Source organism: Laccaria bicolor, genomic scaffold (assembly GCF_000143565.1).
Source record: "Laccaria bicolor S238N-H82 LACBIscaffold_41 genomic scaffold, whole genome shotgun sequence".
NCBI classification, from domain to species: Eukaryota; Fungi; Basidiomycota; class Agaricomycetes; order Agaricales; family Hydnangiaceae; genus Laccaria; species Laccaria bicolor.
This window is the reverse complement of record NW_001889912.1, coordinates 364829-376884: the sequence shown is the minus strand read 5'-3', so window position 1 is coordinate 376884 and position 12056 is coordinate 364829. Positions and strand designations below refer to the sequence as shown.

General features: G+C 47.9%; 4 protein-coding genes across 4 annotated transcripts; all 4 read left to right on the top strand.

The window, feature by feature from the left end:
- Window positions 1-172: 172 nt before the first annotated feature.
- LACBIDRAFT_332507 (uncharacterized protein) lies at window positions 173-2199 on the top strand (the record flags this gene model as incomplete). Its single annotated transcript, XM_001887045.1, has 5 exons — window positions 173-361; window positions 414-1214; window positions 1262-1430; window positions 1477-1826; window positions 1879-2199. 5 exons carry the CDS (start codon window positions 173-175, stop codon window positions 2197-2199), a joined length of 1830 nt encoding a protein of 609 aa, XP_001887080.1.
- Window positions 2200-2865: 666 nt separating this feature from the next.
- Window positions 2866-3160, top strand: LACBIDRAFT_309736 (uncharacterized protein; the record flags this gene model as incomplete). The annotated part of the gene is made up of 2 exons (XM_001887044.1): window positions 2866-3074; window positions 3130-3160. The coding sequence occupies 2 exons, from the start codon at window positions 2866-2868 to the stop codon at window positions 3158-3160; spliced, it is 240 nt and encodes a 79-aa protein (XP_001887079.1).
- Window positions 3161-4878: 1718 nt separating this feature from the next.
- On the top strand, window positions 4879-6123 carry LACBIDRAFT_295483 (serine-rich protein). The gene is made up of 3 exons (XM_001887043.1): window positions 4879-4915; window positions 4968-5018; window positions 5071-6123. The coding sequence occupies exon 3, from the start codon at window positions 5169-5171 to the stop codon at window positions 5979-5981; it is 813 nt and encodes a 270-aa protein (XP_001887078.1). The 5' UTR covers window positions 4879-4915; window positions 4968-5018; window positions 5071-5168; the 3' UTR covers window positions 5982-6123.
- A 1934-nt stretch (window positions 6124-8057) lies between these two features.
- On the top strand, window positions 8058-9674 carry FAD12-3 (delta-12 fatty acid desaturase protein; the record flags this gene model as incomplete). Its single annotated transcript, XM_001887042.1, has 8 exons — window positions 8058-8126; window positions 8177-8509; window positions 8559-8834; window positions 8885-9040; window positions 9090-9260; window positions 9308-9341; window positions 9389-9456; window positions 9504-9674. 8 exons carry the CDS (start codon window positions 8058-8060, stop codon window positions 9672-9674), a joined length of 1278 nt encoding a protein of 425 aa, XP_001887077.1.
- Window positions 9675-12056: the final 2382 nt, after the last annotated feature.

Genomic DNA, 12056 nt, shown 5'->3' with positions numbered 1-12056 from the left:
CGATACAATGCTCGGTCGACGGCGACTAAACGGGATTCTTTGGCTGCGGAACTGGAGAAAGGCACGTCTCTTTCAATTCTAGCGACCGAGAACAACGTTCTAATGCTCTACTACAGACCCCCAGCTCTCGACGGCGAAGCGCCAACAACGAGCTCAGGTATTCAATTCAACCATGTCTCATGCAAGCCTTGAAAGGCAGTTGTTAATGGCGCAAACGACAAATACCGAGTTGGAGAAGAAGTTGTTGCAGAAAGACCTTCAAATTGAGAAGCTGGAGAGGGACAGGCGGTGGTTGTCGGATAGGGAGAAGGAGGAGAGGGAGGAAAAGGATAGGGAACGCGAGACCCATGATGAGGACAAGGTAAGTCCTCCCCGGGGCCCAAGCAAACACTCTCACTGACCGCCATGTATAGAGACGATCGGATGCTGAGCTGAGGTCAATGCGTAGCTCACTAACAGCTACACGCGAAGAACTAGTCGACTTGCAAGACGCGCACTCAGCCTTGTCTCGAAGCACATCCCAAACCATCGCCTCGCAAAAATCCCAAATCGCCACTCTCACTCGCCAGACGACGATTCTCGAAGAAGAGCTTTCTCACGCAAAGGCCACTGCCGAGGACCGTAGCAAGGCACTGACGGAACTCCAGCTTCAACATGACGAACGACCCACTTCGTCCGACGTCACCTCAGACTCCTCAGATGACATGCGCATCGTAAGAGAGGAACTACACCGGCAAGCTGCATATCACCGGACCCTCGAGTCAACCAACGCCCATCTCACAGCGGAGCTGGCTGTGCTCAGAGAGCGACACGCGAGTGTAGAGGTGTTGCGGGAGGAGAAACGCGGTTTGGAGAAGAAGCTGAGCGTGTTGGAGGAGATGAGGGAGCGAGTGGTGAGGCTGGAAGCGCAGGTTGAGGCTGGGAGACGGGAGAGGGAGGCATGGGCCAAGACGGAGACGGATAGCGTGCTCAGTCAGACTTTGTCGGATTTGAGGCTTACCCATGCGCGGCTGTTGGAAGAGCATGGGGGCACGGTGGCGCTTTTGCGGAGCCGTGAAGCGGAGATTTTGGATTTGACGAGGAGGGAGGAGGAGGCGCTGGTTAGTGTTGGTGAGCTGCAGGATGCTTTGAGGAAGGCGAAGGACGAGGTGTCGAGGCACCAGACTCGGGCGGCGTTGGCTGATAGAGAGGTTGGGTTTACCAAGGCGCTCTTGGTAAGTGGCATGTTGTACCGTTCTTCTTTCCTTACCTTGGGCCTTAGGCTAGCTACAAGGCTGAAGAAGAAGTACCCATGGCGCCCGACTCGCAGCTTGAGTCATTACTTGAAGAGTACAAAACTACAAACGCCGCATTATTGAGGCAAGTCAAGGAAAACTCTTTTACGCTGGAGTTGGATAAGGAACGACAAGAAAAGGCCGCACTCCAACAAGGTACGGCGTCTCACTGTATTTCTATTCATGCTCACTCTCCACCCAGAACTTGATCAACACTTCACAAAGATCGAAGCCCTCGAACAGACCCTATTCGAACTCTCGGGCGAAATTGCCGGAGGGAGACACGTCCCTCCCAAAACGCGGGTTCTCTGCCTGAAAGAGAACCCGGACCAGCAGTGGGTGGATCTCCGACAAGCCGCTATGGACCGGTTGAAAAGCGAGAATGAGGCTCTGCTGAAGCGGTTGAAGGATCTTGAGGATACTGGGGTGAGATTGGGAGGAGCGGAGGAGGACCTCGTACCGAGGGAGAGCTGGGACCAGGTCGTCAGGGAGAAACAGGACCTTGAAGGCGAGGTTAAGCAGAAGGAGAAGCGATTGTTGAGGCTTCAGCAGGTGCGTTATTTATACCGCTGCGCGATAGGAGGCTTTACCCCGTCAAACTCAGATATTCACCTCGAAGAGCGCCGAATTCAGAGAAGCCATCGCCTCCATCCTCGGACTAAAGCTAGCTTTTTACCCAAACGGACAAGTACGCGTGACGTCCACTTACGACCTCAATGCGTCTTTCGTGTTCCAGCCTACGTCCAACACGGGCGGGATGAAGATGCAGCTTGTGGCGCAGGGTGAAGGGGGTCCGCAGGATTTACCGAATTTGATGCAGTATTGGATTGAGACGGAGCAGTGTCCGCCTGGGTTTATGGCGAGTGTGACGTTGGAGTGTTATGATAATTGGAAGCGGAGTGGCGCGGGGGTTGCTAATGGTTGAGTTGTTGGGTACCCTGGATTTTTGCGAGACTTATTGCAAGGGAGCGGCGATGTTATTCTTTAGAGAGCTCTTGACAACCGCTTATGGATCGGGATGAATTCGGAAGGTTAAAGCAGACCGTCGACGACTGAAACTCCCTTGCGAGGGGGAGACGGATCGGGAGCGGGAATGTTGGAATCAAAAGCGGTTGTCGGGGAAGAGCACGATAACCCAAATAGTGGTGCCCAAATGGCAGGATGCGCATCAGTTATAAGTATATCACCTGCGGGGTGGTTTGAATCCATGCATCTCGGGGGTTACTTTTCTTGTGGTATTTGAAATTGGCGCTATCCACAACGACGTCATTAACACCGGGCCGGAATTGGCTGGTGAACAAATCAAAGAGGTTGGTCTGGACAAGCCTAGAGACTCAGCCTGACTTTGCGATGCAGACGTAGAAAGACGGCCAGAACATGTTTTCCAAATGAACCAGGAGGGATGGTTGGGGGCACTTAAGCTAGACCAACCAAGACCAGCCTTCCACGCTAGCCCAGCTCTTCTCCAGTCGAGGTATAAAAGGCTATGTTTCTTTCAGGAAACCTCGCAAACCGAATATCTGAAATGACATCCCTACCTCTCTCCACTCGATTGGGAAGACCATCGCTTCCCTCCCATCGACCTCTCCCTATGAACGTCCTCAGCCTGAGACGAAGTGCACACAGCCACGCGGAGTACCATGTAAATGCTTTCGCAAAAATCGCATTTATGACATTTAATAAGAATTATACACAGCACGTACCATTTTCTTACTCAAACAGAACAACCTTTCGTTTGAAAGCATTGGCATTTTTTGGGACAGCATTTGCCATTCCTTTCGTTGCGGTGTGGTGGGGCTGGTAAGCATATCTCTCCTACTCACCACTGTCGCAGTACATTGACTTCATTCTTTAGGAACAGGAAAGGGGGTCTTAACAACCCGTGATCAGGCATTCCTCAAGAAAATTTTGTATACCATGCATATGTAGATGAAGTGCGAAGTTGACGTGTACAGTTGTATCAATGCTATTTTACTTGTAATACTTGGAATCATAGATAATTTTTATCATTCGGCAAAATCAGATTGTGGCTCATTCCTAGCCGCTATTTGTTTCGGCCCCTTGTCATAATACTAAATTACTCGGGGTAAGAGCATGACTTTTACAGTGTAACGGAGTCAATGAGCAGGATATCATCGCAGCCAAGAAAATTGCATGAAGGTGAAACTGATGGCAACTGTACCCAGTATTGATGAAAGCGTTTCGCAAGTGACTCATCCTATGACGAGAATATGTCTCTTTCACGTTGTCGAGATATCGCCGCACTTCGGTTTATATGATAATTTTATTCACCATCAGGTATTGGAACTCGCGTAGTTTGGGAATAGGTAATTAGGCTATGTGTTTACCTGCCCTCTTGATCCGACTGAAATGACCGTCTGGTGTCCGATTTTCGATATTAATCAGAGATATTTCTTCTGTGAAGAGTCAACTCACAAGGATGTCATCAAATTTCAGGCTTGATTTAGATCGGCTTGACAACGTCTATTACCGTGCACTCACTGGCAAATAGATTCCACACAATGTACTTCGAAGGCGTAGCCGACTACTCAATCTGTGAGCTCAACCTTACCAGCAGAAGGTTAAGCTTCCTCCAGCACCCCCCTTTTTATATCATAAATAATATGGAGAGGTTTATGGACGGCACAAATCCCTGCTGCGAATATCTACCGAAAACACTGCATGCCCCCTTCTTGCACAGGACATCTTGACTTGGCGTTTTTTCCTCGACTTCTCACATCACGTTTGAGTACCACACGGACGTTATAGGAAGGTTGCTTGTAGGTGAGTGGTATATCTCTGATAGGACAACGGTTTTGAAATTCCTTCAAACACTTTTTTTTTGCGATAGGTGGACAACATGTCGACTGCAGCTCTTAAGGTGGTCTTTATACTGGAATTCTGGAGTATCTTACAGAGCTACGGAACTCGAGATAAAATTTCTCAATAAAACTGGGATACATATACTCTTGGCTACAGAGCCATCACATCAACCCGCGAGTGGCGGAGCTTTATTGCGTCCAGGAAGTTGGAACTTATCGTCCGGCCGCAGAAAGCCTGCATGGGATTTTCTCGGGTTGACTCAGCAAGATGTTGCCGATCTTGAGTTTGTTTTCTGGTTGTTGAGGCCTGTCGCGATGCGGATGCGCACAGTGCGGCGATGGAGAAGCTTTTCTCTGCGATTATGTTGCCGTGTGCTGGTATGCGACGGGTGGAGATTGGGTGGCGACAACGGCTGTGCGAACACCTCGACGTCGAATGCATGCTTCCAACAATCTGAATTTTATAGAGGCACTAGGGCCACTGGCCAATGACTTTGAAACTTGAGAACAGGGATATCTCCGTGCTATGGTGCCGTTGCATCCAAGTCGAGTGCCAGATGTTATCACGGAGTCACAAACAACCGACAATAATCCGACTTGTCATTGTTCGTCCACGTGTTGATCAACTTGATGGATGTTCAATTTTTTTCCTTTGTCCTGAACAATGGCGTAGTCATCCGCACAATGGCCCTCGACTCAGCAGCCACTGACGATTCGAATTCCGTATAAATATGGCTGGATATCAAGAGTGTTGGTCAACAGGTTGACTTCCTGAAGATTCTCTTTTAGACTCGTTTGTTATCGGCTTGATTCCAGGTGGTGAGCGCACATCATTCAAACTTGGTTCGCCTCATGCTCAATTCCACTCTAGAACATTATCTTCGAAACATTATTACGCCTTTTCTTCTCTTGTATCAACTTGGTGAGCAACACTTTCGCGGTCACAGCTCTCCCAATATTCTGATCATCCTCAGTAGCTCACGGAAACATTTCTGCTTCACGACAATCGCCGGTCGATCCCTTGACGATAGTCTACTTTCGCTTTCTCTTTGACCGATTATCCGGACTCTTAATGGCTTCCAACACCAGCCTCACTCAGGCCATCAACTTCCTGACACGACCCCTAATTCCTATTTACGCCCCAGCGATGATCAATAACCTCCAACACATTTTACGCTCCACCCTCAACGCCGCATATCCCCCTTCTCGCACTAAGCACTTTACACTGTCGTTCTCAGCTGCCAATCACCCTCCACGACCCATCTACGCCACCTGCATCGCCACTGGTATCCTGTGGTCCGATTGGATCCGCCTCCTCAGTCAAAGTCGCGCTTTTGACCTCCTTGTGGAGCCCAACTCCGTCATCGTCCGCTTTGTGGGACAAACTATCACCATCTGGACCCAGGCACCCCTCACCGAAGTAAAACGATCCCCCCTTTCCCAACAGAACTATGAAGACCGCCAAATTCCCATCAGCAAATTCGCACAGCACCACCACACTCGAACACTAGCTCAGCAAATCCTAGACTCCAATCACGAAGAAGAGGAAGCCGACGAGCTGTTCGCCCTGATCTCGGACAAAACTCGTGGATGGATCGTCTCACCCACACCGACGCGCGAGAAATTCGTTATCCCCTCTCTCGTCATGCCGGTCGTGTCCCCGCTTTCTTCCCCGGAACCAAGCTCGCGTTCCAGTTCACGCTCTTCGTCTACTGTGTCCGACTCGGAGAACGAGCTCGAGGAGCGCGTGTTTGTGGATAGCACGAAGAAGGAGGTGACAAAGTACTTATATCAAGGCGGCGTTAGCTCTGTGTTGACTGGAGGCGTGATGCTTGGGAAGGCTAAACCTACTCACGGTGCCCCTTCTTGGAGACGCCGCGTTTGAATGCTTTGAATGGACATCTCTGTATTGTTACTTATTGTGTATCTGTATCCTAAATTGTAGCCCCTACAGTTCCCTTTCGCTCCTCATCCACGTGTTTGACGCCTTGCAATTGCTTATTTCAATGATATTTGATTTCCGCACCAGGATGAACTAGATCCTCTGCAAATCCTGCTTTTGATCGCGCTATGCTCGAGCGGATATCACTCATGGTTGGCTGTGTGACCAAACAAAATTAATGCAAATCCAACTTCTGACCGTTCATGCAGCCTCATACAAGCGGATTTCACTCATTGGGCAGGTTTTGGATTGACTCTCCGCGGACCCTTTCAAGTATCGAATCTCCCCGCGTGTGCTTTCTGGCATCAAAACGTCCGATGATACCGCGGTAAATAAGTCTACAACACAGCAATGAATAAAGTTCGAGCGTTCATTAGAGGTGGATCTAAATAGGAGGATCTGCTCATGGTTAGAAGGTACATAGGAAACACAAAATCCATTCATTTAGTGTATTCACTAGGGATTCAACACATGGCCGAATGAGAACGAGAGAGGTGAATGTCATGGTGCAAATCGGCACGCGAACAACTTCGAGGCGAAGGAGCTCGATCAAGGTATGGGCCATCCTCTTCATAGCAGGGAGGCGAACGGCCCAGCCCTTCCTGTCGCGGTAGAACAAAATATCACCTTCATAGGGAATTTAAGCACGGCACAATTCAAAATAGAGCACACCAGATTTTACCTTCGTTTTCGACAAAGTGACGCTTGTTATAGTGCCCTCACAACGCCCGGGACACGGGTTTATCGGAAAAAGCATAGTCTTCTCCCAAAAACGCTTTTAACTGTCGAGTAGCTCCGGGGCCGTGATCTACCCAGAGACTGAAGCTTTACTTAGTACGAGATGCGGCAATTTCAATCACAAAAAGGCATCTTCGGGAAGAAATGGGCGACATTATGGAGGAAGAAACGGCCCTGCCATCCGAGGAATGGCCTGGCGCCGCGCTGGAAATGTCATTCTTTTCTGCCACAATGAGGAATTGATGAGGAAGCTCTGGGTCTGTATGTTGCAAGTACTTAGCTGATCATGATAACTTTGGGTTGGCTTCTGTCAGGAAGGAGAATACCTGAGCGAATATTGACATACACCAGTGAGTGACCGCGAGCCAGGGGATACCATAATACTTGATAACATTGGCAATGCCATAGACGAGGCTTGACGACAACCCAGACCATGAAGGCAATTCCGATGTTGGATATAATGACTGCTTGGTATTGAGCTCTGGTGAATAAAATTCAATGGGCTATATGCAGCCAATTCGGTTCTGCAAGCGGCATATCAACACGACGAAGGAAGCTTCCGGTTGAAATGATTCCGAGTCCACCTCCGATATGTCTTTTGCCCGGAGACATTGAATACTACGACCACACAATCTGAGTGTGATTGCTTGACTGAAGCAAACAATAGGGCGATATGCGGGAAATCAGTGTAAGTAGTAGAAGACGTTGCCAGTATTTACATAACCTGCCCTCCACGAAATTTCGTAGATCTCGAATGGTGTTTGAATGGCGAACCACCGAATGGACCATTAGAATCTACAAGTTGAACTTGCGTTGAACTTCAAGTCAAGAATTTTCTGATGCCATAATTACGGCGGTTAAGTTCCAGTTGTTGACAGGAGAATTGCGCAAATTTACTTCTATTGTTTAGTAAGTTCTCCCACGGCACACTTCCGGATCTGGTTGGCCGGTGCAAAGTTATGTAACTTGGCTAACGGAGCAACACACATGCCTCGCGCGTCTTTCGTTCCTTCCCATATCCGACGTCGATCTATGATTTACTCTTTCAAAGTACTGTGTCAACATCGAGGCAGGATTCCCACGTGGCATCACTGGTTACTCGGTGTTCAAAAAATTTCAGGGTTACGAGGTTCGTCTGATTAGAGAACAACCTACTCTTTTCCTGATTAGCATCGAGACAGGCGTATGAGCTATGACCGTGTATGCCTCAGATCAGTTGAAGCTCCTCAAATACTCATGTGAATCCAATCTTCTTGGTGTTGCCTCACCCAAGCCACGGCAATGCTCTCTCTCTTCCGCGATGGTCCAGAATACATCCAACGCACTAAAACACCATTTTCGCCCACGAAGGTGAGGTACTTGTCGACGGACGCCTCATTCGCTTATGTACCCGCCGGCAGGTGACTCTAGCCGAAGTCCGCGCCGTCGTTCCCAAGGTACTTTACCAGAAGCACACCCTGACTGGGCTCGCTTACGTTGCTCGTGATGTCTTGTGTGCTTTCGCGCTTTACAACTTTGGGTGGTTCATCGACCCACTTGCACGGTCTCTTGTTGAAGATTATGGGTGGTCGTTACTCTTCGGCGTCGCATCAAAATGGTCCATTTGGGTGCTATATTGGTATTGGCAGGGAATCATCCTCGCCGGCTGGTGGTGTTTAGCTCATGAAGCAGGCCACGGCACACTCTCACAATACAATTGGGTCAATCACATTGTTGGATACTCTTTGCATACAGTGAGTGCTCTCATCTCCTCCGCGCCGCAGTGCAGTAATCCAATCAAAGTTTCTTCTCGTTCCTTACTACGCCTGGAGATCCACCCATCATGCCCATCACAAAGCCACCATGTCCGTGGAACGCGACGAAAACTATGTCCCTCGCACGCGTCGATATTACAGTCTTCCTTTGGAATTCACTGCGACCCCAGGTGACTACCGCGAAATATTTGAAGAAACTCCGATATACACGCTCTTCCGTATGCTCCTTATGCAGGCTGTAGGGTGGCAGTATTATTTGTGCTCCAATGTCATGGGCTCGCCGATGTATCCTCCCGGTACCAACGTCAGTTGGATTTACAGAGAGTTTACCTGGCGTTCTAATCATTCCATCAGCACTTTCAACCTTCCTCGCCTCTTTTCAAACCCCACGAGCGAAATGGGATTATCGCCTCCAATATCGGTCTCGTTATCATGTCGTTCATCCTCTATATTTGGACTAAAGAAGTTGGCATCGTGAATTTTATCAAGTTTTACTTTGTCCCGTACTTGGTATGCACTTACTCGATCCATGAAAGTACACTTATATCATTTCTCGCAGCTTGCAAATCACTGGGTCGTCATGTTAACATACCTCCATCACTCCGATCCCACCATAGCTCATTACCGCAGCAAGGAGTGGAATTTCCTCCGCGGAGCTATTTCTACCGTTGACCGACCACTTTTGGGGTGGGTTGGGCGTTTCTTTCTGCATAATGTTTCTCATGACCATGTAAGTGGTGTTTTGCGTTCTTCACCACGGCCTCACGTTCCATGCAGATAGCACATCATTTATTCTCTTCGATCCCTTTCTGTAAGTCCTTATTCGATTTATGGGACAATCGCCTGACTTTTCGGTAGACAATCAGCCCTACGTTACTGAAGCCATTAAGAAAGTCTTGAAGGATGACTATAACTACGACTCCACGGTCCGTTAGGTACCCCTCGTTGTTTTTTTGATCTAATTGGCTTGTAGAACACCTTCCGTGCCCTCTACCGGACGTTCACCCAGTGCTGCTTTATTGAGGATGATGGCGATGTGGTGTTTTACAAAAACAGGGAGGGAAATGCTGCGCGTGTCCTTGCAGTGGAGGCAGAGGGTAAAACTGTTGAGATCGGAGGAGATCGGGGTTATTATAGTCTCTAAATATTGACTTAGCCGAACGTCGAGGTGTAAAGTATGCGGCCACCTCTCTTGCCGTTGACTCTGGTTATCGATACCGGTTATCAGGGAAGATGAGAATCGCCTAACAAGCGAGTACTACGCAATGATATCAACCGGATCAATATAACTTTCAAGTTACATACATATAAATAGTCCCACGACTATAAATTTGACTCGAAAAAAAAAAAAAAAAAAAAAAAATAGTCCCACTGACCCGCCACTTCAAACGTGGAATGTAAGGATGTAAGCACGCTACATGACTTTCGGGTCGCGCCTTCGTTGCTCTCTAGTTCTAACTACGAGCAACGAAGGTAAGTTCATATATTATTCCATGTACCTACTAGTTCTAACTACGAGCACGAAGACCCTTCAAAATTGTTGCATCTTCTCTCTGTTCGACTAAAAGTTTAGGTTCGATCATGCTGAAATGAATTATAGGTTTTGAACCACTATAAAAAGGAGAGAATTATATGTGCAGCAATTCTTTGATATAAACCGATGGCGCCCGCTCTACGTCATCAACGTTCAACGTTCAAATTCAAAGTTCAACGTTCAACCGTCATCCATCCATCGCCCTTTGTATAATGTTTTTATGTTGCAACATCCCTCCATGTTTTTTTTGTCATTTTCCTGCTCCTCCCATCACACCATCGCATCTTGAAACGCCATGGCGTACCCCGAGTACTTGGCCTAGAAGTGACGTATTGCCTGACATAACAAGTAAAATCTAGGTTGCATTTTGGTCACTTGTTTCGATGAGAAGTTCTGACAGAACGAAAACAAGCGAAAAATTGGCTACCGTGATTGTCCAGATCCATTAATTATAGAAAAGCGGGTAAAGATTGGATCAAAAGCAGAACCAAAGGGTTTTCGGCTCTCCGGCTTGGATGGAACTCCTCCGTGTCGTAGATGATCAATTGTCCTTCACCTCCCCCCACTCCCCCACCGACTATGTAAGTACCTTACGGCTCCCAGGCTAGAAATAGCCGGGGGCTCTTCGACAAGGATAGAGCGTTACTTTTAAGTTTTCGCATTCAGTGTTTGTGATGCTTAAACCTTTATGTACTCGGAGGTATTATACATAACAAAACTAACCCCACGCAAACGTGAGACGGGCAGGGCAAGTGGAATATTAACTAGAACGAAAAAAAAACATATCCCGCCCCCGCGTAAAGATCAATTTGCACAGGGAATACCGAAACAATACGTAGATAATATCATACGCCAATTCATTATGGTATCACGGACATCAGCTCATCAAAAGAGTTCTATCTTCATTTTTTGTGGATGAGGTGATTACCATGTGGGGCAACCTGAACAGTGAAAAAGACGGACAATGCCGAAGAAGAAAAGTAAGAAATTGTAGAAACGCGTTTTTTGAAAAACTGACGGTTTGTTACAGCTAACTGCATAACCATAGACCATATCTAAATTTTACTTTGTGCGCCTTTATTTGTACAAACAACCGTATTAGGTAGAACGCCCTTCCAAGTTGGCAAGTTCCAACCGCTCCACCCTTATGACGTGCAGGGCGGGATTGGAGCGTTTGGAGCAACTACCGAAACGGTGCTAGAACTTGACAGAAGCAATGGGCAGCGCGCGCGAATCGGCGTCATGGTTTACATAGCCACGGCCTAAAACGGATGTTTACGCACAGACAAAGGCGCAAAGTGAAATTTCAGATGTGGATTATGCAGTTAGCTGTAACAAAAACAATATCAAAAATTAAACCGTGGGAGCATAGATGTTTTTTTTGTATCTTCACCTCTTCCACGACCATCCTTGACGTCGAGTCTCGCCTCTTCTTTTCTTCTCGCACTGAGGGTATGAAATTTGGCTGACGATTCCACGTTCTTCCAACTTCCTCCGGACTTCAATTGTACCCTCGCCTGCCGTCAGTCTCGTTCCTTCCGGTTCTTGACTTCTTGTAAGCCGCTATCGCTCTATGCGAAGCAGCACTATGGTGAATTCATTTGATTTCTCCGCAGATTGCCACCAGATTTCTCCGCCACCATCGCAGGGCCGAAATTCTTCCACGTTATGTCTCAGAGGCCGACCACCAGGGATTTCTTGACATCCTTTTTCTAATCGGTATATCCCGCCAAGAGTCAACAACCCATGACCATAGTCGCTCAAAGGAGAAAATTGTGAATTTCACCGTTATCTTGTCCAAGCGCCTTATCCGCAAATTTCTATTGGAGTTGCCTTGCTGCGGCAATTGGCAAACGTTCTATAATTCGTTACGGAAAGCTTCACTGATCTCATGGCCATGTTACGTACATAGCGCGATAAAGTTATGTGCTACTTTTCCTCCCGACTTATCACCGGCTAACTCGACTCTCTCAGACCGTAATATGAACTCAC

Excerpts from the sequence above, each read along its gene's own strand:
- LACBIDRAFT_295483 (XM_001887043.1), top strand. The coding sequence starts at position 5,169 with ATGGCTTCCAACACCAGCCTCACTCAGGCCATCAACTTCCTGACACGA.